Source organism: Mus musculus, chromosome 9 (assembly GCF_000001635.26).
Source record: "Mus musculus strain C57BL/6J chromosome 9, GRCm38.p6 C57BL/6J".
NCBI classification, from domain to species: Eukaryota; Metazoa; Chordata; class Mammalia; order Rodentia; family Muridae; genus Mus; species Mus musculus.
In genome coordinates this window covers 24,608,168-24,631,595 of record NC_000075.6, presented here as the reverse complement: position 1 = coordinate 24,631,595, position 23,428 = coordinate 24,608,168, and the positions used below count along the sequence as shown (strand labels likewise).

Sequence of the window (23,428 nt, the reverse complement as noted above, 5' to 3'; positions counted from 1 at the left end):
TTTAGCTGAGGATAATGTTTAGGAATAAAACTGTCTATGTCTTCGAAGAGACTAAAGGGAAGGTTTTTTTGTTTGGTTTGATTTTTTTAGAATTATTTTTAGACTTAGGATATGTAGTACTCTGATGTTTTAGGCATGACAGTGTCACGGTGTTATCAAATTTAATTCCTTGCTAATGAACAGAACTGTAAAGGGCTTTCCTTGTCTTGCCATTCCCTCTTCCCAGCATACTGGTGCATCTCACATGACTTAGTCTTGCTCTTCTACTCATAGCATTGAATATTTTGAACTGAGTCATATCCTATTTATTTTCTAGCTAATCCAAGGCTGTTTTTGGTGGTGTGGAACAATTATTTTGAAATTTCTGACATCTAAAATCTGTGGTGTTTCAGACCATGTAAGTATATTCTGCTTAAAAAGTAAATAAAATTTCTAACAATACACAACTGGGTAAGAACTTGAAGCAGCCTATTCATATCTCTTTATTGTACTGGGACTTCTATGTGTCCAAGTTCCAAGCACATAGGCTTCAGAGCTGATCATAAAGTTCTGCAAATCAACAAGGAATAGTGAATGCCCAGGAAAAATGTCTCAGTCAATGCCAATGTAGTCTTCCAGAAACAGTCCCAGCTCCCTTGGACTAAACCACTAATCAAAGAAATCACATGGTGGTACTCATGTCTCTAGCTGCATATGTAGCAGAGGATGGGTGGGTTGGGGAGCAGGGGGACAGGGGAGGGGAGGGGGATTTTTTGAAGTGGAATCTTTGAAAGGGGATAACATTTGAAATGTAAATAAAGAAAATATCTAATTAAAAAAATAAAAGATTAAAAAAAAAAAGAAATAAGCATACCATACATGAAGGTAACAAAAGAAAGGGTAGGTGGAAATTTCCTTGTCTAATTCTGTGCTGTGTGGCTTTCCCTGTAAAGAATTACGTTATGCTTGGCAACCAATTGTAGTATTGCTTCTGCAAAAGCAAAGGAGGTGGGAATGGCCAAGAGAATGGAACACACTCACATGAAAAACCTTCAATGTATAAAACCCCATTTCCTACATACTGAGATGGCAACCATGGCCTCTTTGGTATATTTGTTGTTTCTGTTTCTAGGATGTGAGGTGCCGGTTTTAATTTAGTAAGGTATCTTTTTATTTAACTTTATTTAGACTATTTAGATATTTCTTGTCCATTTAGTTGGCTGGTAATTTTACTTCTCACAATTTCTCCTATTCCTACTCAAACTCTGCAAATCTAAAAAGGAAACTTACACATCATCATCCGATGAAACGAAAAATATAGTCCAGTCATTTTTATGGTAAATGATCAGATTATAGATCCATAATTGATGGTGTGATGGTAGTCCAAATGACTTTCTCTAAGTGAAAATTTAGTAATTTTATTGTTATTATTAGTTGCCAGGACTATTTTAAGTTGAAAAGTGTTAACTCTTGTTGATCCAGTATTGAGTTAGTGGTGAACACAGGTAGCCATCAAAGTTGGTAAAATGATTTTTGTGTTTCTCAGAGAAGTTGAATCAATGTTTCATGCATCAAAGGACTCATAGTGGAAAAATAATTGTCTCCTCAGTGGCAGAAAGCAAGGGTTCTTGAATGGCTTTGGTAGATGGTGTCATATAAGTCAACATACTAAGTGTAGCCATGATTCCTATGAAAGAGAATTCTCATATTTCATCGATGAATAGATGTGTGAAAATGTTAAGAAGTACCAATCACAGGCAGTATGTGAGGCTTTGTGAAAACCATATTTAGAAAAGTTCATGACATGCAGTTCACTGAAAGGTGAACTAAAAGTGTCCCCCACTGTGCACACACGCATATTATAGGATTAAAAATGTCACTAACTCCACAGTAGTTTACTTCAGGCAAACACTGGCTTTAGCTTTACAATCTCTGATGATTTTTTTCTGACTTCTTTCCACTTCTTACGATCTCTGTATTTGTTTATTTATTTATTTATTTATTTGAGAATGTCACGTTTTACACCATGTATTTCAACCATTCACCTCTTCACATCAACTCCTCCCACTCCTACTCTTTTTTCCTATCCACAGAACATTTTGTCCATTATTCTCAAACTCTTCAAGACCTGTTTATGCCGTCCTGTTACTTGGATATGTATATGGTCTTCCACTGACTGGAGTTTTGCCAAATTTCTAAGGACTACCATCTTAGGGAAAACTCTCTCTTCCTCTCCCAGCAGCTAACAGTTTCTAGTCACTCCATGGCATAGAGTGGGATTGTGTAACTAACTCCTCAGAGCATGCTGGGATTCTGTTTGACTTGGTCTGTGCATGCAGTTACAGATGCTGTAGGTACATAGGTGCAGCTTCCCTGTGGTGTCTAAATGCTTTGCTGTAGTCATCAACTGCTCTGGCTATCACACCTTGCATCACCTTCCACAATGATCCCTAAGCCTTTGGAGGGTTGAGTATTTTGTAGTCTTTTATTCTCCACCCTTGGCCAGTTGTGGGTCTGTGTTAACGCTACATACTATGTATAGAAGTATCTCAGTTGAGGGTTGAGAGATATATTGATGTGTAGGTATAACCATGAGCCATAAGGAGATGGTTTAATACTATGCCCATTTAGTATTAAGATCAGCCCTAGTGTCTATGACTTTTCTAGCCACACCTCTTGGCTTGATAATGGTGCCACATATGAATTGCATCTTTTGGGGTGGCAGGTATGGGTTGCACCTAGTGGAGAGGGACTTCAGTCCAAATAGAAAGTGGTTGTTTATTCCAATGGCATTCATGACACTTTACTATGTTGCATTTATTAAATCTTGACCAAAACAGCTTACAGTTCATCACTGAGAAACATTGGGCAGAAGCTCAATAAGAAACCTGGAGATAGGAACTGAAGAAGGGACCGTGGAGCAACATTTCCTACTGATTTATGATCTATTGCTTGCTCATCTTACTTTCTTATACAACCCATTTTTTTTTTTTGGTATTTGTATTACCCACAATAGAGTGGACCATTGATATCTATAATTGATTTTTAAAATGTATCACAGACATGCCCACAGGACAGTGTGACAGAGGCAATTTCTTAATTGTGGTTCTTTCTTTCCAAAAGACTCCAGTTTATGTCTACTGGACAAAAATTAACCAGAACACTTGATAGAAATTTTATTTTAAGTAGTCTTGATAGCTAATTCATAATACACTCATCTCTGTGGATTTTTGATTCTGAGGCACACGTACACTTCTTGTAATTACTTACACTGTAGATGTTGGTACACTTAGGCGATATCATTTATCTATCAATGGCTACACCATTTGTTTAATTTTTATTCATTTTGCCTCATTTTCTTTCAGATTCGCCTGAGTGACCTTATAGCAGCCAGAATACTAAGGTATACAGATTTTGATACCTTAATATACACCTGTGCTCCCGAATTTGACTTCATGGAACAAGCGGTAAGAATGCTTCTCTATTTATCATTCTCTGCACACATACAATGATTTTGTGGTATGCTAGCTTTCCATTTAGTTTGAAACAAAATAAAATTTGTACTTGAAAACACACAACTTACGCTTTTTCTTGTAGAGTTTGCTAACCATATGGCATTTATCACCAATTTTATCTATAAAACAGATGCCTAGTAACCTGCATCTGAAAACACTATGGATGATAATTAAATCAGTGAAGTTAGAAAAAATCTTGAAGTAATCACTATGTTTACAAATAATTCCCCTTGAGCAATCCCGGCCATTGAGATTTCAGTTAGAAAAGTGAAATTAAAATTCTTTTATATGCCTCAGAACAGGGGAACGCCAGGGCCAAGAAGTGGGAGTGGGTGGGTAGGGGAGTGGGTGGGGGATGATATGGGGGATTTTGGGGGATAGCATTGGAAATGTAAATGAAGAAAATACCTAATTAAAAAAAAGAAAATTAATAAAAAAAGAAAAAATCTTTTTTTTAAGACTTTTTTTTTTTTTTAAATAAAGTTGTAACAGGTTGTTGCCTAAAAAGGCAAACGACTAGTGAATGCAAACAAATAGAATGGTAGGTCAGTCATCTTTTAAAAAGACTCAAGCTAAGAGCCTTTAAATCATTGCCTTGCTGGAGGATAATGGACTAAGAGGACAAAAACCATATAAAAATTATTTCATTTACATTGGAAATAACTAGACACATTGGCTTGTATGGGTCCTTAAAACCCCAATGAAATATTCCTCCTCAATGTGGGGCTTAATTTTCTTTTTAGGCTATAAAAATGTTGTCTCTGGTTCTGTCTTTGCTTAGTACCCACAAATTCTAAGTTAACATAATGACATTTTATTTTCTCTTATCTCATAAATCAGAAACTGTTATTAATAACAAATTATCTGTTAGCTGGTTTATAGTAGGGCTTCAGAGAGAAAAAAAGACTTGTTTCTTCTTTTAAATTTATTCTTTAATCGTTTTTTACAGTCCAGACTTTATCCCACATCTCCTTCTCCCATCTCCAAGAGGATGTCCCCCACACTCTACCAAACCTCCCTACTCCCTGAGGCTCCAAGTCTCTTGAGGGTTAGGTGCATCTTCTCTGACTGAGTCCAGACCTGGCAGTCCTTTGCTCTATATGTGTTGGAGGCCTCATATCATCAGCTGGTGTGTGCTGCCAGGTTGGTGACTCAGTGTCTGAGAGATCCCAGGGGTCCAGGACAGTTGGGACTGCTGGTCCACCTATAGGATTGCCCTTCTCCTCAGCTTCTTTCAGCTTTTCCCTAATTCAACCACGGGGTCACCAGCTTCTGTTCATTGGTTGGGTGTAAATATCTATATCTGACTCTTTCAGCTGCTTATTGGGCCTTTCGGGGGGCAGTCATAATAGGCCCCTGTTTGTAAGCACACCATAGCATCAGTAATAGTGTCAGGACTTGGGACCTCACCCTGAACTGGATCCCAATTTGGGCCTGTCACTGGACCTCCTTTTCCTCAGGTTCTCCATTTTTGTTCCTGCAGTTCTTTCAGGCAGGAAAAATGCTGGGTCAGAGTTCTTGACTGTGAGATGGCAACCCTATCCCTCATTTGATGCACTGTCTTTCTGCGGGAGGTGGACTCTACAAGTTCCCTCTCCTCACCATCAGGGATTTCATCCAAGGTCCCTCAGTTTAAGATCTGAGAGTGCCTCAACTCGCAGGTCTCTAGTACATTCTAGAGTGTTCCCCCACCTCCTACCTCCTGAGGTTGCCTGTTTCCATTCTTTCTGCTGGCCCTCAGGGATTCAGTCCTGTTCCTCCCAGTACCTGATCATGCTCTCCTCTTACCTCCCTGTCCCCTTTCCCACTCAGGTCCCTCCCATTCTCCCACTTCCTGTGATTGGTTTCTTCTCCCTCCTAAGTGGGATCAAGGCATCCTCATTTGGGCTCTTGGGCTTAATAGCCTTCTTCAGTTCTGTGGATTGTATCTGGGTATTCTGTACTTTTTTGTCTAGCATCCACTTAGTGAGTTCATACCATGCATGTTCTTTTGGGTCGGAGTTACCTCACTCAAGATGCTATTTTCTAGTTCCATCCATTTCCCTGCAAAACTCATGATAACCTTGTTCTTAATAGCTGAGTAGTATTCCATTGTGTAAATGAACCTTATTTTCTGTATCTATTCCTCTGTTGTGGGACATCTGGGCTGTTTCCAGCTTCTGGCTACCACAAATAAAGCTTCTATGAATATAGTGGGACATGTGCTCCTGTAGCATGGTGGGACATCTTTTGGGTATATACCCAGGAGTGCTATAAATGAGTCTTCAGGTAGATCAATTTCCATTTTTTTCACATCTGATTGATTTTATTTTCACCATCATACAAATTAATTTGTGGTGAAGAGTGGCTTTAACAGGACCACAGCTCAGCTCCCAGACCCGTTCACTGATGTTTCATGGGTCTTTCTTTGGACCCATTCGGAGTCTAGGAGTTGGCCAATTCTCCATTCGGAGCCAGGTCTCTGTCGAGGTATGGTGGAACTTCCTCTGGCTCAGACACATTGGCATTCTCATGAGAGAACAATGCCACTGTAATCTCATTTGGCTCCAAAGGTTCAGTCGGTTCCGGTTCGATCAGCTCCCGTTGGCTCTGCTCCATTTGACTTCGCATCAATCGAAGTTCAGTAGCACGCTTGATTCGTCTCCTAATTCTCCTTCGCAGTGATTGTTCCCCCTTCTTCGTAATCTTTAATGTAGTTCTGCTACGAGAACGAAGACAGCAACAACAGGAACGAGAATGAGAACGAATTAAGGAGTGACGAGATCTCTTGGGAAGCTTAGATCTAGGGTTTCGCTTCTTCTTAAGCTTCGATCTTTTGGCTTTGGCAGCGGCGGCTGCTGCTGTTGCTGCTCTAGACCAGTGGACTTTCTTGGCCACCCGAGTCATAGCGGAGCTCTCCAGGGACTGGCCCCAGAGCTCTGAGCACCCTGGTTATCTACCTGTCAGAACAATGGTGGGCCACACCCCTCAGCCCTGATTGGTCAGCAAAGCTCTCCCTAGCCAAAGGCAGCTAAAGAGTGGCTGAAACCTCACAATGCCCTATCTCTGACCACCTTGAGTATGAAGGGAGTCCAGATCAGACTGCCTGAGAATCTCAGATGTCCCTTATTCATCAAAAAGTGCCACTTTCATACACTTTCTAGGGGGTCAATATACTAGAATTACAAAGTCTTGTTGAAAATAGGAGGCTTTACTTAAACCTCTGGAAGATAAATGTTTTAAGCTTTCTTCCGTCTTCTTATACTAAATTAGACTGTGCTGAAATTCTGTGCAAGTTTGCGACTTCATTTAATCCCTACTCTACTTTTGCTTACACTGACTTTCCCTTAGTCTTCTCATTGTATTTTAGATATTATACCTAATCACTACTCAAAGTAATAGGACACTGTTATGAGTACGTTGATATGAGGATCATCTACAAGTAGTAACAGCAAAAAAAAAAAAAAGTGTCCTATAAAGACATATCCTGACTTATAACAACAACAACAGCAAAAAACATATGTATTTCATATTGGCATCACCTTACCTATTACAATTTGGCATCTAAGACTGCCTTATTTTTAAATTCCTAGTTTAAAATAGATGGGCTTTTTTTTTTTTTTTTTTTACCAGCACTGTCACTTATTGACAGGAAGTAGAGTGAGCTGCCCACTGTTGAAGGTTATATGTTCATTTGCTCACATTATTGAAATCTGTCACACTACTTTTTATTTATTTATTTTTATTAGATATTTTCTATATATACATTTCAAATGCTATCCCGAAAGTTCCCTATACCCTCCCTCTGCCCTGCTCCCCTATCCATCCACTCCTGCTTCTTGGCCCTGGCATTCCCCTGTACTGGGGCATATAAAGTTTGCAATACCAAGGGGCCTCTCCTTCTAATGATGGCCAACCAGGCCATCTTCTGCTACATATGCAGCTAGAAATAGGAGCTCTGTGTTACTGGTTAGTTCATATTGTTGTTCCACAGGTTGCAGACCCTTTTTGCTCCTTGGGTGCTTTCTCTAGCTTCTCCATTGGGGGCCCTGTGTTTCATCTTATAGATGACTGTGAGCATCCACTTCTGTATTTGCCTGGCACTGGCATAGCCTCATACAAGACAGCTGTAACATGGTCCCTTCAGCAAAATCTTTCTGGCATATGCAATAGTGTCTGGGTTTGGTGGCTGATTATGGGATGGATCCCCGGGTGGGGTATAAGACTTTGAACATTTTTTTGAGTGCTGTTCAGTCATTTGAGATTCCTCTATTGTAAATTCTCTGTTTAGTTCTATACCCCATTTTTCTTTTCTTTTTTTTTTTTTTGGTTGTTAGCATCTTGAGTTCTTTATATATTTTGGATCTTAGCCCTCTATCGAATGTGGGGTTAGAGAAGATTTTTTTTCCAAACTGTCAGTTGCTAATTTGTCAATTGGCTATGTCCTTTGCCTTACAGAAGCTTTCCAGATTCATGAGGTCCCATTTATCAATTCTTGATTTTAGAGCATAAGCCATTGGAGTTCTGTTTAGGAAATATACCCCCGTGTGCCAATGAGTTCAAGGCTCTTTCCCACTTTCTCTTCTATTAGATTCAGTGTATCTGGTTTTATGTTGAGGTTCTTGATCCACGTGGAACTTTGTGCTCAAGTACACAGATATGGATCTATTTTCATTCTTCAACATACAGACTGCCAAATAGACCACGTTATTGAAGATGCCTTCTTTTTTCTATTGTATATTTTTGGCTTCTTTGTCAAAGATCAAGTGTCCATAAATGTGTGATTTTATTTCTGGGTCCATCTGTCTCTGTACCAATACCATGCAGTTCTTTTTTTTTTTTTTTATCATTATTGCTCTGTAGTATAGCTTGAGGTCAGGGATGGTGATTCCCCTAGAAGTTCTTTTATTGTTAAGAATTGTTTTCACTATTCTGGGTTTTTTGCTTTTCCAGATGATTTTTGAGAAATGCTCTTTCCATGTCTTTGAAGAATTGTTTTGGGATTTTTGATGGGGATTGTACTGAATCTGTAGAGAGCCCTTGCCTATGTCTATCTTGAAGTATGCATTTGCGTCTCCCTCTAGCAATTTCAAAGCTTCAGGTCTAACATTTGGATCATGTGAGGGCTGAGTAGTTGTCTGGAAGGTAGGGCCATCAGTATAGGGTCAAATGGCTTTCTTTTTGTTTTTCTTTTGTTATTTTTATTATTTTCTCATATACTATATCCTAACTACAATTTCACCACCCTTCACTCCCTCCAGTCTCTCCCCACCACCTCTGTCCCTTAGACCCACTTCTCTTCTGTCTTCCCTCATCAAAGAGTAGGCCTCCCAGGGACGTCAACCTATTATAGCATATAACAAGCTATGATAAGACCAGACACATACCATCACATCAAGGCTGGACAAGTCAATTCATTAGAAGAAAAAAGCTCCTACAAGTAGAGTCCAGAACAGCCCCTTCTTTCACCATTAGGATTCCCACAAGAACATCTCAACCATAACATACTTGCAGAGATTCTAAATCAGACCCAAACAAGAAGCTTCCTGATCTGTAAGTCTCCATAAGTCCTGGTCAGTTGATTCTGTGCGTTACATTCTTCTGATGTGTCCCTGACCCATCTGGTTCCTCTGATCCTTCCCATGTTCCACAGAACTCTCCAAGCTCCACCTAATATTTGGCTATGGTACTCTATATTTCCTTCCATCAGACGCTGGACAAAATCTCTCTGGTCTCTTCGATGACTGTTCTGCTAGGCTCCTGTCCTAGAACACTCTGAAGGCAGGACAAACAGTAGGTTGAAGGTTTTGTAGCTCAGTTGGTGTCTCAGTCCCTCCACTTGAGGCCTTGCATGGTTACAGAAAATGGCTTGTTCAAGTTCTTCCTCCACAACTAGAAGTATTTCCTAGAGTTATTCTCCTAGGTTCCATAGAGTTTCCATGACAACCAGGTTTCCACCTCGCCCCTGAAATGTCCTCCAATTTCAGTCATTTCCCCTCTCTTATCTCACTACACCCCCTCTTCCCACCCACTTCTGGCCTCAACTGAGAAATCTACTTCCCAATTTCCAGATACATCTTTGTGTCCCCACTTAATTCCTCCCTCTTACTTAGCCTCTCTGGGTCTGTGGCCTGAAGCATGATTGTTTTTTACAGATATTATACACTTATAATTGAGTGCATATCATGTTTGTCTTTCTGAGTCTCGGTTACCTTAGTTTAGGATGATTTCATTTCTATTTCCATCCATTTCTGTGTGAATTCCATAATTCTCCATTGTGTAAATGTACCACATTTCTATATACATTCCTTGAAGGAGGGAGGTCTAGGATGTTTCCCATTTTTGGCTATTATGATAAAGCTATTAGGAGCATAGTTGAGCAGGTATTCTTGTGGTATCATGGAGCATCAGTGTGGTTTACCTGGGTCTTGAAGTAGATGAATTTCCAGTTTTCTGAGAAACCAGCATATTTGTTTTCAAAGTGGCTGTACAAGTTTGGACTCCCAGTAGACATGGCACAATGAAGGAATATCTTTGCTATACATCCTTATCATCATGGACTCCCCACCCTCCTATTTTTATCTTAGCCACTCTGACAGAAGGAATAAGATAGAATCTCAGAGTGGTTTTGATTTGCATTGTCCTGAGGGCTAAGGATGTTGAAGGTCTCCTTAAGTGCTTCTCAAACATTTGAGATTCTTCTCCTGAGAATTCTCTGTTTAGATCTGTTACAGTTGGATTATTTGAATTTTTGATGGCTAGTTTCTTTAGTTCTTTATAAATTTTGACTACCAACACTCTCAGATGTAGGGTTGGTGAAAGTCTTTTCCCATTCTGTAGTTTTGCCATTTTGTCCTATTGATGGTATTCTATGCCTTTCAGAAGATTTTCAGTTTTATGGAATCTCATTTATTTGTTGTTGGTCTTCTATTGGTGTTCTGTTCAGAAAGTTGTCTCCTTGTCAATTTGCATTTGCCCACTTTCTCTTCTATCAGGGTCTGTCTGATTTTATGTTGTAGTATTTGAGCCACTTGGGCCTGAGTTTTGTGTAGGATAAGAATCTTTCTCCATTTGTTTGTTTATTTTTCTTGGCTTTGATATCTATTTGTTTTAAGGGATTTATTGATTTCCTCCAATTTCTTGTGTTTTTCTGGGTTCTTTAAGGGAGTTTTTTCCTATTTCTTCTTTAATAGTTCTCTATCATCTTCATAAAGTTGATTTTAAGGTCATTTTGTTGTGTTTCAGATACACTGAAATATTCAGGTCTTGCTGTCATAGAATAGCTGGACTCTGGTGATGCCACACTGCCTGTCTGTTGTTGATCTTGTTCTTATTTCTTGAGAGTAGCTTGCCTTTGCTGCAGCAGAGTTTCTCTGTTTTTCTGACTGGTGTGGCCTGTGCCTAGGTATTGGGAATCTCCCTGAACTGAGGGAAGAGTCCTAACAGGCACTGCAGTGGAAATATAGGCTGTGGAAATGTGCCTTTGGGAGTGGGCCTGTTCAGCTGATAGGTAGTGGGCTTTCCCTTGAGGTTGGCTTTTCTACCTCTCTCCTTACCAGGTAGCTGAAAGGTTGGAGTTGATTTTGGTACATTGTTTTAAAATCCGTGTTTTCATGCTGTGAAGAGACACCGTGACTCTTATATTATACTTCGGTCCTTCTTAGAAGGGGGAACAAAATACCCATGGAATGAGTTACAGAGACAAAGTGTGAAGCAGAGATTGAAGGAAGGACTATCCAGAGACTGTCCCACCTGGGGATCCATCTCATAAACAACCACCAAAACCAGACACTATTGCAGATGCCAACAAGAGCTTGCTGACAGGAACCTGATATAGCTGTCTCCTGAGAATTCTGCCAGTGTCTGACAAATACAGAAGTGGATGCTCATAGCCATACATTAGACAGAGCACAAGGTACCCAAAGAATGAGCTAGAGAAAGTACCCAAGGAGATGAAGGGATTTGCAGCCCCATAGGAGGAACAACAATATGAACTAACCAGTATCTCCAGAGCTCCCTGGGACTAAACCACCAACTAAAGAAAACACATGGTGGAACTCATTGCTCTAGCTGCATATGTAGCAGAGGATGGCCTAGTCAGTCATCAGTGGGAGGAGAGACCCTTGGTCTTTTGAAGGTTCTATGCCCCAGTATAGGGAACTGCCAGGGCCAGGAAGGGGGAGTGGGTGGGTTGGTGAGCAGGGGGAGGAGGAAAGGATAGGGGGTTTTAGAGGGGAAACTAGGAATGGGGATAACATTTGAAATGTAAATAAAAAATATCTAATAAAAAAGATAATAAAAAAGCATTCAATTGGGGCCTTGCTTACAGTTTTAGAGGTTTAGTTTATTGTCATCATGGTGGAAAGCATGGTGGCCTGCAGGCAGCCATAGTACTAATGTGGTAGCTGAGAGTGCTACATCTGAATCAGTAGCCAGCAGAAAAGAGAGATACTGATCTGTCTTGAGCTTCTGAAATCTGAAAGCCCCCTCCCCCCAGGGACACACTTTTTGCAACAATACCACACTTCCTAATCCTTTTAAATAGTGCCACTCACTGTAGAATAAGTATTCTAATATGTGAGCCTGTGAGGGCATTGTTTAAACTACCACATACATTAAATCTCCTTCACACTACTCAGCTGTTTTTTACGACCTTTGTGAATTTCAGAAGTTCCTCTCTCCCTTTAAAATAGAACCTCTTATTTTTAAAACCAACCCCATAATCAGGTCACAAAGACAGCTCCTAGTCTACTCTCTTTGTTGGATGCTTTTTATCACCAGTTTAATAATTTCATCCATGCATTTGACTGTGGAATTGATAAGCACACATTTTTCTAAGGAAATTTAATCTTATCAAAAATTATTGTGGTAATTAGTTTGACAGATTTTTACGACTTCAATGTAAAATTTAATAATTAACCATTTTGAATTGTTTGCTGTATTTCAGACTCCGCTGAGATATATAAAAACATTATTGCTTCCACTTATCCTAGTGATTACTTATCTTATCTTTAAAAAGGTATGTAAAATTTATCACTTTTGTGGATTCACTATGAGAAATATAATAGATTAATGCAAGTTGCTCAAATTCCACCTTTCCTTTTAGAATGCATTCTTTGTATCTTTCTAAATCATTTTATTGATGTCTCCACTGGGTACTATATTTTTAAAAATCACATTATTAATGATATTTTGTTCTATTCTTCCAAAGATAATTTTTCAAATGTAATTTTTACCCATCAGTGACTATATAATTACATTTACTTAGGGGTGAGCTATGACAGAAAAGCAAACCATGGCAACTCTTGGACAGCACCAACTGTGCACACACTGCACAAGTATTTGAAGAATAAATGTGATGTCACATACCATGAGTGAAAACTGTAAACACAGTCAACGACATCATCAGCTACTTCAAGTAGTTAAGCACAGGATAAATTTATACAGCCACTAAAAAAAATCATAACCTACACAGACACTATTTTTATAACAATATAATATCATATTAGAAGAACCTATCTTTAAAACTTCACTTGCATATTTTCATGGTGTTTCATGGCTTAAGACTTTAATAATTGAAATCCTTATGGTATTTTTAACAGCTTTGAGCCATCTTTATTTATATTGTTAGATATGCCCAAAGTCAACATATATTTATTTTATACTGTTGGCGATACAATGATTTCTCACCAACAATTCCATTTGTAGTCCAATTGAAAGAATTTTCTGTACTTAAAACTTTTTAAGTACTCCATATAGTTCCTAAGCCCCATTCCTTGTCCCTGTGTTTCTGCATAGAATATGACTAGTCTGTGAATAATGAAGGCAGGTACCAGTCTCCAACTCTGCTCCTCTGCTGTTTACTCCTGACCTGGCTCTGTCCTGGTGGGAGAAATCAGGACAAGAAGAACAGGAATGGGCTGGATAAGAGCAAAAGCTATTGTCTTCCTGTGCCCTGGTCCACCCAAGCTCAAAGTTAAGATATTTTACAGAGCCTATTTCTACTCCATCAAAGTAAACTATGGCATTCTTGACAGGCTCAACTTAAGCTTAGGGGGTAAAGCATAAAGTAACTGTTGAATGTAGAGTCCTCTAGCATAGTGAAGGATAGCTTGATGTACTATTTTTTTAAATTAAACACAGACACTAACAAATATTTGATTAGCATTCAAACACTGTACTACCTAAACTTAACTCATAAATGTGTAAAGAAACACACATGCACACACACACACACACACACACACACACACACACACACAGACACCTGTAGCCACTAAAGTTCAATTTGCTTCTTTCTTGTCAACTCTTCAGTCTTGCTTTGCCGTGTATGGCTTACTTTTTACTTCATGAATATAGCTAATGTTTATTTAAATTTTTATTTATATAAAGTAATCCCATAGAATAAGGATGATACAACCTGTAATCTCAGAATGGGAAGGTGAGGCACAAGGATCACCTGTTCCAGGCCAACATAGGCCAGAGACACATTTATTTTTAAAGATACAAAATCAAAGGAACAAACAAAACAAAGGAAATAAACATAATTGTAGGTTTGGGTGGTTTATTGCAGCAGGAGTTTCAGTGTGTTATAGAATGTCATAGAGAAATCTTATCGATTGATTCTGTTCACAGATTGTTCGTGATATCATGTGTGTCTTATATACAAACACTTATGTAAGGTAATTATTTCACAGTTGTTTTTAAAGTCATACCATGTTCATTATTAAATAACATTAAAATATTAAGAATTATTCAAATGACTATGCATTTACTTCAACATAATTAATAAAGGAGATAAGAATGAAATATATTTTTTCAAGAATATTGCCTTTTGAAATTTTTTATATGTTAAAAATTGCCTTATGTTTATATTTGTAAATATAAATAATACATTTATAATAGATATTTATATTTGTTAAATAGCTCATATTTTAAACGTACTCAATTTTAAAAAATCACCAGAGTTTCAAGCTCAGAAACAGAAATAGCCTAAGTTTTATTTTAGCCATCCTTATTTTTAATTTTCTGAAAAGAGATGATTATTATATTTCAAAATATTTTAATTTTTAATAAAATTTATTTTTGAAAATATTTTTATACATCATTTTTAGAGGTTTCAGTAAAATTGCTAAAGTCAAGACATGGACTAAGGCCAGTGAAATCATGTCATATAACACATGTCACATAAATTGCTAAGTCTTAGGAAATAATCCTTGAGAAAACTACTTTCTGAAGAAATCTTATTTCAAACTACATTTTATATTAGTAGTTATATAATTTAATTTTACTTAATGTCTTTTATGTTTTGAACAACTTATATATATAGAAAAATTGTGCCAATAGTGCTGAGTGTTTTCTCAAGCCTTTACATTCTCAATGCTGGTATTTTTTTTTTTTTATGAACAAATTTGTATGGTTCTCAGAGAGCTAATGTAAGACTTTTAGTGCATTGTTGAAATCATTTTAAAAACAAGGTGCTAATAAGCACACTTGAGTTAGATGGGATCTGGAGATGTGTGTCTTGACATTCTAAACATGTGTCCTTGATAAATTATTCTAAAAGAAATGCATAAAGGGCATGGCACATTTCACTGAATGAAATATAACTAATAAGGATTTGCAAACTCTTCTCAGATGCTTGCAAAGTTATGAAATGTGAGAAAGGAAAGGCTTTGGGGGAGGGGCAAATGATTGAAAGGAAATAATTTAGAATAAGGAAGTCTTTCTTACTGATTAAGTAGCAGAATATAAAGTTTTATAGGTTTTCCAAGGTCTGTTTATTATATTTCTTCTTAGCAATTTGTTTCTTCTTAGACAATAAACTTTTATATAGTACTCATGCCATATAATTTGAAGCCTGAAATAAGTTTATAATTTATATGTTAATTTTGAAATTTCTATATAGTCACAACTTTATAAATTGTTTTCTGTGTTCATTTGTTGGCTAGAAATATTATCTATATAGAAGAGAAACTATTCAAGCTTTCTCAGATATTCTTCTATTGCACACAGAGATCATTGTATTAGTTGCTGTGATAAGACACTCTGAGAATACCCTGAGGAAGGTGTAGTTTACTTTGTCTGAGTTTTCCAGGGGATACAGCCCATTGGCTGTAGGCACAGGGGGAGTGACTGGAAGTCTGCATTTACAGTCAGAAAGCACAGAGTGATAATGCCTGTGCTTGTCTTTCTTTCTCTTTTTATTAATTAGCCCAGGGCTCTAACCATGTAACTGTGATGGCCACATTTAGGAGTGTTTTCCCATTTTAATTAACCTAATCCAGATACTCTCTCATAGATGCTCCAAAGATTTGTTTATTTCCATAGTGATTTTAAATACTGTCAAGATGGTAATCTGAATTCATCACCCCAACTCTCCTCCTTATCATCTTGGCTCCCCCCAAACAAATCAGCTTGAAGACATAACCTTCTATCTCTTGCTTCCATTGACTCATGGCCATTTCATAATGTAAAACACATTTACTAATCTTCAAGTGCTTATTGTGTTTAAGAATCTTAACACAGCATGAAAGTCTGAAGTTCAAGTCTCATCTCTTGCCTAGAGATTGTTCTTGTGATATTTTGCTGAAGAATGTGGCTGCTTTTTGCTCTTGTCTGAAGAGTTTACCTGAGGCTATAGTGAAGAGATTTGGGTTACTACATTGGCAAAGGAAATCTCAAAACAGCCTAGCATAGACTCTGTGCTGTGAGTCACTTTTATAAAGACCATTTTGATGAAACATTGCAAGATAAGAAAGGAAAAATACAAAATGTGTGTTTCGAGGATTAAAGGGACACCAGGAAGCAGCATGGAGCTAAAGCCTGTGTTCAAGAAGATAAGCAGATTAAAGATATTAAGTGGAATTAAGGGAGTGATGAGCTTGGGGCAAGACCCCACCCAGCTAAATTTCCATTTGTTAAAAGTATGTTCCTAAGGGACATTCCCACCTAGTCTAAATTTACAATGCATTTGTAGCTGTCCTTGTATAATGGATACTTATATTATGTTAGGCATTATTATTACCAGGTTATTGTTTTCATCTGGAAATAAGGATATAGGATTTTGTGTCAAGTTGGCAAGGGGTGAATTGTGATGGCTATTCTCAATTGTCAACTTGACTATATCTTGAATGAACTAAAATTTAGAAATGGAGGGCACTTCCGATCCAGATCTTGAGTCAGGAAGGCAACATACTTTTTGATCTGGATCTTGAGGTGGGATGACACATGCTTTTGATCTGGATTGACACAAGACTTTAATCTAGATCTTGAGACATAGTGGCCATGCTTTCAAAACTCTATAAGGCAAAGAAATGAAAGAAAAGCTTAGGTCTAGATGGAGTGGTGTACACCTTTAATCACAGCACGCAGGAAACAGAGGCAAGCCGATCTCTGAGTTCAAGGTCAGTCTACAGAGTAAGTTCCAGAACAGCCAAGCTTATTCAGTAAAGGAAATCATTGGAAAAAGAAAGCTTGTGAAGATGTAATTATAAGGAGGCCATGTTCCAGCCCCAGCAAGGAGGAGAACTCAGCAGCTTTGGCCATGTGGTTCTGGCTTTAGAATCAAGGTCTAAGGAAAGCTGTTAAGGCCATGAATGTATCAGGGGTGTTCTTGCATGGCCAGAAAGGCCATTGTGTGAGGTGGCCAAGGTTGTATCTTATGCTGGCATTTGGACTTGGTAATGTATAAGTCATCCACATGGTACTGGTTTTGAAGGCATGAAGGGGTTATGAATAATGGATGAGGATTGGCACTGTAAGAGGCCATTAGTGAAGCTGAATGGGACATGCCAAAGCTTGGCACCACTTTCACTGCTATGAAAGGCTGTTGGTAAAAGTGTAGCCCAACTACAGCAGAAGACTCTGTCATTTTGGAGATGCCAGTACTAAGGTGTGATGGTTTATATATGTTCAGCCCAGGGAATGGCACTATTAGACAGTGTGGCCCTGTTGGAATAGGTGTATCACTGTGCATGTGGGCTTAAGACCCTCATCCTAACTGTCTGGGAGCCAGTATTCTGCTAGCAGCCTTCAGATGAAGATGCAGAATTCACAGTTCCTCTGCACAATGCCTGCCTGGATACTGCCATCTTCATGCTTTAATGATAATTGACTGAACCTATGAAACTGTAAGCCAGCCCCAATAAAATGTTGTCTTTATAAGAGTTGCCTTGGTCATGGTATCTGTTCACAGCAGTAAAACACTAACAAAGACAGAAGTTGGTACCAGAAGTAGGGTATTGCTGTGATAGGCCTGACCATGATTTTATTGGTAAGAATGTGAATTTGGGAACTTTGTATTTTAAAAGCTGTGGAATGCTTTAAGTGGGGCTTAAGGGACTATCCTAGTAGGAATATAAAAGACTTTGTTAATGAGAAAGGTTTGAACAATGCAGACCTGGTCCCAAGACGTTTTAGTGGAGAATTTCAGTATGTGGCCCAGAAACTATTTTCTGAGATCTTGGTGAAGAATGTGGCTGCTTCTCTGAAGAGTCTAGTTGAGGCAAAGGTAAAGAGACTTCTATTAATTACATTGACAAAAGAAAAAAATCTCAAAAAGGCCTAGCAGAGATTTTGTTCTCTGGTTAAGTCTCAACAAGAACATTTCGAATTAAGCATAGCAATCTTAGAAAGAAAAAATATATAAAATTTATGGTATTAAAGGGCCTCAGGAAGTGAAATGGAGCTGAATCCTGATTTCAAGGATATTAAACTGAATTAAAGAAGTAGTGACCTTGGGGCAAGATCTCGCCTAGCTAAGTTTAGGCTTGGTGTACCACACCTTTTATCCCAGTGCTTACAGGATAGGTATGCAGATCTCTGAATTCAAAGTCAGTCCACAGAGCAAGTTTCAGGACAACCAAGCTTAGGTAGTGAAGGAGTTGGTGATAATATAATAGAGCAAAGTGGTCATGTTCCAGCCCCAGCGAGCAGCAGAACTCAGCAGCTTTGGCCACGTGACTCTGGCTTTAGAGTCCAGAGTAGAAGGGACTACTGGGTCAATTGATGCAGGTTAGCTGGAACTAAGAAATTGGTGTTGACTAAGAAAAGACCAGCATCACTGAGGTGGAATTCTCTGGCAAGTTTTTTTTTTTTTTTTTTTCTGAGAGCAAAAAGAAGCTGTGTTCTAGAGATAGCCAAGCTTGCACCTTGTGCTGTAGCTGAACTTTACCAAGTGTAAGAATCACCCAGGTGATACTGGTTTTGAAGGCATGAAGGGGTCATGAATACCAGCAGCTCAGGCTTAGCACTGTAAGAAGCATAGAAGGACATTGGTAAAGGTGCAGCCTGTGTTACAGTTGATGGCCCAAGACTGAAAGAGTCAGGCAAAGGATATGATGCTTGGCACCATGAAAAGAGCCTATGAGAATCTATTGAAGTCTAGTTGTAGCAGAAGACCCCAGTGTATTTGAGATGCCAGTACCATAGATGATCACCAAAACAGCAATGGCAATGGAGTGGATAAACCTGAACTTAGAGTGCTACAGAGAGTAGAGCTGGAGAAGTGACACCAGCCCTTTGGAGGACACCCGAAGAACATGTGTAGATCCCAGACATTGAAACAAGAAGCTGTAACATGGAAGTTGCCTTGGATACCCTAAGATGTTTGAGATGCCAGATCCATGGGCTATCTGCTGAGGGAAGCTTCTAAAAGGGAGTGGAACCAGCCCAGGAGAAAGAACTTTGTTGCAGTCAACAAAGATGAAAAAGGAGTTGGAGATCTGAAGACCACCTTGAAATCAGACATGGAGATGCAGAGTTTGGAGTTTGCCAAGATGGTTTACTGTCTTGCTTTGGGAATTAAAGTTAAGTGATTGGACGAATCTCAAAAGAGACTTTGAACTTTGGACTTTTAACATTGTCAAGACTGCTATAGACTATGGGAAGCTTTAAAGTTGGAATAAATGTAGTTTTCCTTATGCTATGTTTAGGTATGGCCCCCATAGACTTATATGTGTGAACAAGCCTATGGAGGTCAGATGTGATTTTTTTTTTATGCTCACCCCAGTGAGTGGCACTATTAGAAGGTGTAGCCCTGTTGAGGTAAGTGTGTCACTGTAAGTATGGGCTTTAAGACCCTCATTCTAGCTGTCTGGGAGCCAGTATTCTGCCAGCAGCCTTCAGATGAAGATGTAGAACTCTCAGCTTCTCCTGCACCATGACTGCTTGGATGTTGCCATGTTCCTTCTTTGAAGATAATAGACTAAATCTCTGAACCTGCAAGCCAGCCCCAATTAAATGTCCTTTCAATAAGAGTTGCCTTGGTTATGGTATGTGTTCACAGCAGTACAACCCTAACAAAGACACATGGGATGACCACCAAGAACAGCAGCAGTAGAAGCTGTGAAGGTGAAACCTGGAGTTCCCTGGAGACATTAAGATGTTAGAGATGCCAGAGCCATGGGATACCTACATGGAAAGATGCTAACAGAGAGTGGAACCAGCCCAAGAGAAGGACATGTGCTGCAGTCAATAAAGTTGAAAGTTTGGAGTTTGCTTAGCTAGTGTTCAGTATTGCTTTTGTCCAGTGTTTCCTCACTGTCCTCCCTTCTCTATGTTTTGGAACATTAATGTATATTTTGTGCTATGATATGTTGGAAGCACGTGATCTGCATTTTGATTTTAATTTTATAGGGGATTACCATTAAGTGATTGCATGAATCTCAGAAAAGAGTTTGAACTTTGGACTTTTAAAACATTATTGAGACTGTGATAGACTATGAGGACTTTTGAATTTGGAAATGCATTTTCCATTATATCATGGCTATAAGAATATGGGGTCCAGGGAATGGAATGTTGTGGTTTGAATAGATTTGCCCCCCCCCCTTAGATTCATGTGTTTTAATGCTTGACCATATGGAATATCACTATTAGGAGCTGTGGCCTTATTGGAGGCGATGTGGCCTTGTTAGAGGAAGTGTGTCACTGTGGAGGTCGGCTTTAAGGTCTTAAATGTTCAAGTTATGCCCAGTGTGAAACAAATCCAGGCTCTTTCTTATTGCCTGTTGATCAAGACATAGAAGTTTCAGCTCCTTCTCCAGCACCATGTGTGCTTGCACACTGCCATGCTTCCTGCCTTGATGATAATGAACTAAACCTCTGAAACTGTCACCCAAACCCAACTAAATGTTTTCCTTTATAAGAGTTGCCTTGGTCATGATGTCTCTTCACAGAAATGGAAGTCCTAACTAAGATGTTCTGATTAATTTTCCCTCTCCAAATTCCTCTGAGATCTTCTTTACCTCTTTCTTAGAAATACACATCTGTCTTCAGAAAGCCAACAGATATTTATAGGATAATTATAAAATAAGATAAAATAAACAAGCAATCCAGAATAGGACAAAACAAACAGGAAAAAAAATAGCCCAAAAGCATAAGAAATACATGTAATTGAACACACATGTTCACACTTAGGAATCCCATAAACACACAAAACTAGAAACCATAATAAATATACAATGGACTGGAAAGTTTTTTAAAAAGTCCTGATAAAACATTATGGGTCAAAGGACCATTATGCTCTTTGATGCCATTGAGTTTGTTTTGTGTTTATCATCTAATGCTGGGCATGAGGATTGTACTCAAGAGTAGTTTGTATACACAGTAAGACTCCATTGGAGAGAGCTACATTTTTATTTGAGAGTGGATATCAGTTCAAGATAGGTTCTGGGATAGGGATGGGTGTTTGTGTCCAGTTCTCTCAGCTCCATGATACCATTTGTGCAGTACCAGTGCAGGCTCACAGTCTCTGTGAGTTCGTATGTGTACTAGTCCTGTTGTGTCTAGAAATCCTGATTCCTTGGTGTCTTTTAATCCCCCTGTCTCTTGCACTCTTTCTGCCTCCTATTTTGCTGAGTTTGTGATCACTGAGTGGAGGAATTTGATGGAAACATCCCATTTAGGACTGAAGGTTTCAAAATTTCTCCCTTCCTGCACATTGTTCATATGTGAGTCTGTGTTTGTTCACATCTACTGCAGGAAGAAGCTTCTCTGATGATGACTGAGGAAGGCGCTGATCTAAGAGTAGTTCAGAATATCATCAGGGGTTATTTTAGCAGAACAGTAGCATTTAGTTTTGGCCTACGTCCCTGGGATATGTAATCTCAGGTTCTTGGCCACCCATTCACTGTTGTAGATGGGTTCTGATCCATGGATTGGGTCTTATATCCAAGTTAAGTCAAAGTCAGAGAAAGGTAATCCAAATTAACAAAATTAGAGATGGAAAGAGGGACATATCAAAGGACACTTTGGAAATCCAGGAATCATAAAGGACATGTTTTAAAAATCTATAGAACACCACCTAGTGAAATATAAAAGAAATGGATAATTTCATATATATATATATATATATATATATATATATATATAATCAATTATCAAAGTTAAATCAAGATCAGATAAACAATTTAAGCTTGTCTGTAACTCCTAATAAAGTTGAAACAGTATCTACATAACTGTCTGTGCACTGTGTACATGCTTCATGCTGGTGGATGTGAGCTGCCATGTGAGTGCTGGGACCTGAAGCTGGGTCCTCTGCAAGAACATCAGGTGCTCTTAACCTCTGACCTCTCTAGAGAGCCCCAGCTGAGGCTGGCTTTTCAGGTCTGGTCACATTCACATACATTCACATCACCTGTCACTAGCCAGCCTGTGGATTGTATTTTTGGTCAAGGACCACTCCACTGAAATGCAAAACTTTTTTCAAGTTGAGCATTTGTGGCTACAGACAAGGGCACCTCCTGAAAAGGGCTACTTCCTGTAGAAGACAAATGCCTTATTTGTTAACTGTATTATAGTCTCTGGTCTTAAATAAATAAATAAATAATGTTGAAGCAGTATTTAAAAATCTACAAGGAAATAACAACAAAAAGGCCATGCCCAGATGGTTTTAGCACAGAGTTCTACCAGACTTTATTTTATTTTATTTTATTTTATTTTATTTTATTTTATTTTATTTTATTTGTATTTTCTTTATTTACATTTCAAATGTCATCCCCTTTTCTAGTTTCCCCTCCAAAAATCCCCTATCCCCTCCCCACTCCCCCTGCTCCCCAACCCACCCACTCCCATTCCTGGTCCTGGCATTCCCCTATACTGGAGCATAGAGCCTTCACAGGACTAAGAGCCTCTCCTTCCATTAATGACAGATTAGGCCATCCTCTGCTACATATGCAGATAGAGCCACAAGTTCCACCATGTGTTTTCATTGATTGGTGTTATAGTGCCAAGTAGCTCTGTGGGTACTAGTTAGTTCATATTTATGTTCCTTCTATGGGGCTTTAGTCCCCTTCAGCTCACTGGGTATTTCTCTGGCTCCTTCATTGGGGACCTTGTGCTCTGTCCAATTGATGACTCTGAGCATCCACTTCTGTATTTGCCAGGCACTGGCAGAACCTCAAAGGAGACAGCTATAGCAGGCTCCTGTCAACAGGCTTTTGTTGGTATCTGCCTAGTCTACCAGACTTTCAAACAAAACTTAATGCAAATACTCATCAAATCATTCCACAAAATCAAAACTCAAGTAACATTGCTCAGTTCATTTTATGAGGCCACATTTACTCTGATATCTAAACCTCATAAAGACCCAACAAATAAATAGAATTACAGACCAATTTTTCTTATGAACATAGATGCAATAATTCCCAGTAAAATAATTACAAACTGAATCTAGGATTATATCTAATTGTTCATCCACCATGTGATCATGGTGTATCATTACAGAGATGCAAGGGTGTTTCCACCCATGAAACTGACACATTTTATCCACCATATAAATAGATTGAAAAACACAAACCACATGGCCCTCTCATTAGCTGTACAAAAGGTCTTTGACAAATATCAACACCTCTTTATAATAAAAGTACCAGAGAGATTATGGATACAAGTCACATTTCTCAACATATTAAATGTGATTTACAGGAAGTCCATACCAAACATCAGCCTAAATGTGC

General features: G+C 38.7%; 2 protein-coding genes across 10 annotated transcripts in view; one reads left to right on the top strand and one right to left on the bottom strand.

The window, feature by feature from the left end:
• Window positions 1–23,428, top strand: part of Dpy19l2 (dpy-19-like 2 (C. elegans)) — a 139,411-nt gene that overhangs the window by 64,862 nt on the left and 51,121 nt on the right. For 8 of the 9 annotated variants that reach the window (XR_870529.3, XR_001778933.2, XR_379122.4 and 5 more), the window contains 4 exons: window positions 317–397; window positions 3,345–3,446; window positions 12,421–12,492; window positions 14,109–14,155. Coding sequence is in view for 6 of the 9 variants with exons in the window: in XM_006510428.4 (XP_006510491.1) it covers window positions 317–397; window positions 3,345–3,446; window positions 12,421–12,492; window positions 14,109–14,155 (302 nt within the window). In the remaining 3 variants the exon portion in view is untranslated. The remainder of the gene's footprint in view (window positions 1–316; window positions 398–3,344; window positions 3,447–12,420; window positions 12,493–14,108; window positions 14,156–23,428) is intronic. The other variant, XM_006510427.4, reaches the window with a different exon arrangement.
• On the bottom strand, window positions 5,768–6,411 carry Cypt4 (cysteine-rich perinuclear theca 4). Its single transcript, NM_173412.2, has one exon. It carries the CDS (start codon window positions 6,378–6,380, stop codon window positions 5,919–5,921), a length of 462 nt encoding a protein of 153 aa, NP_775588.2. The 5' UTR covers window positions 6,381–6,411; the 3' UTR covers window positions 5,768–5,918.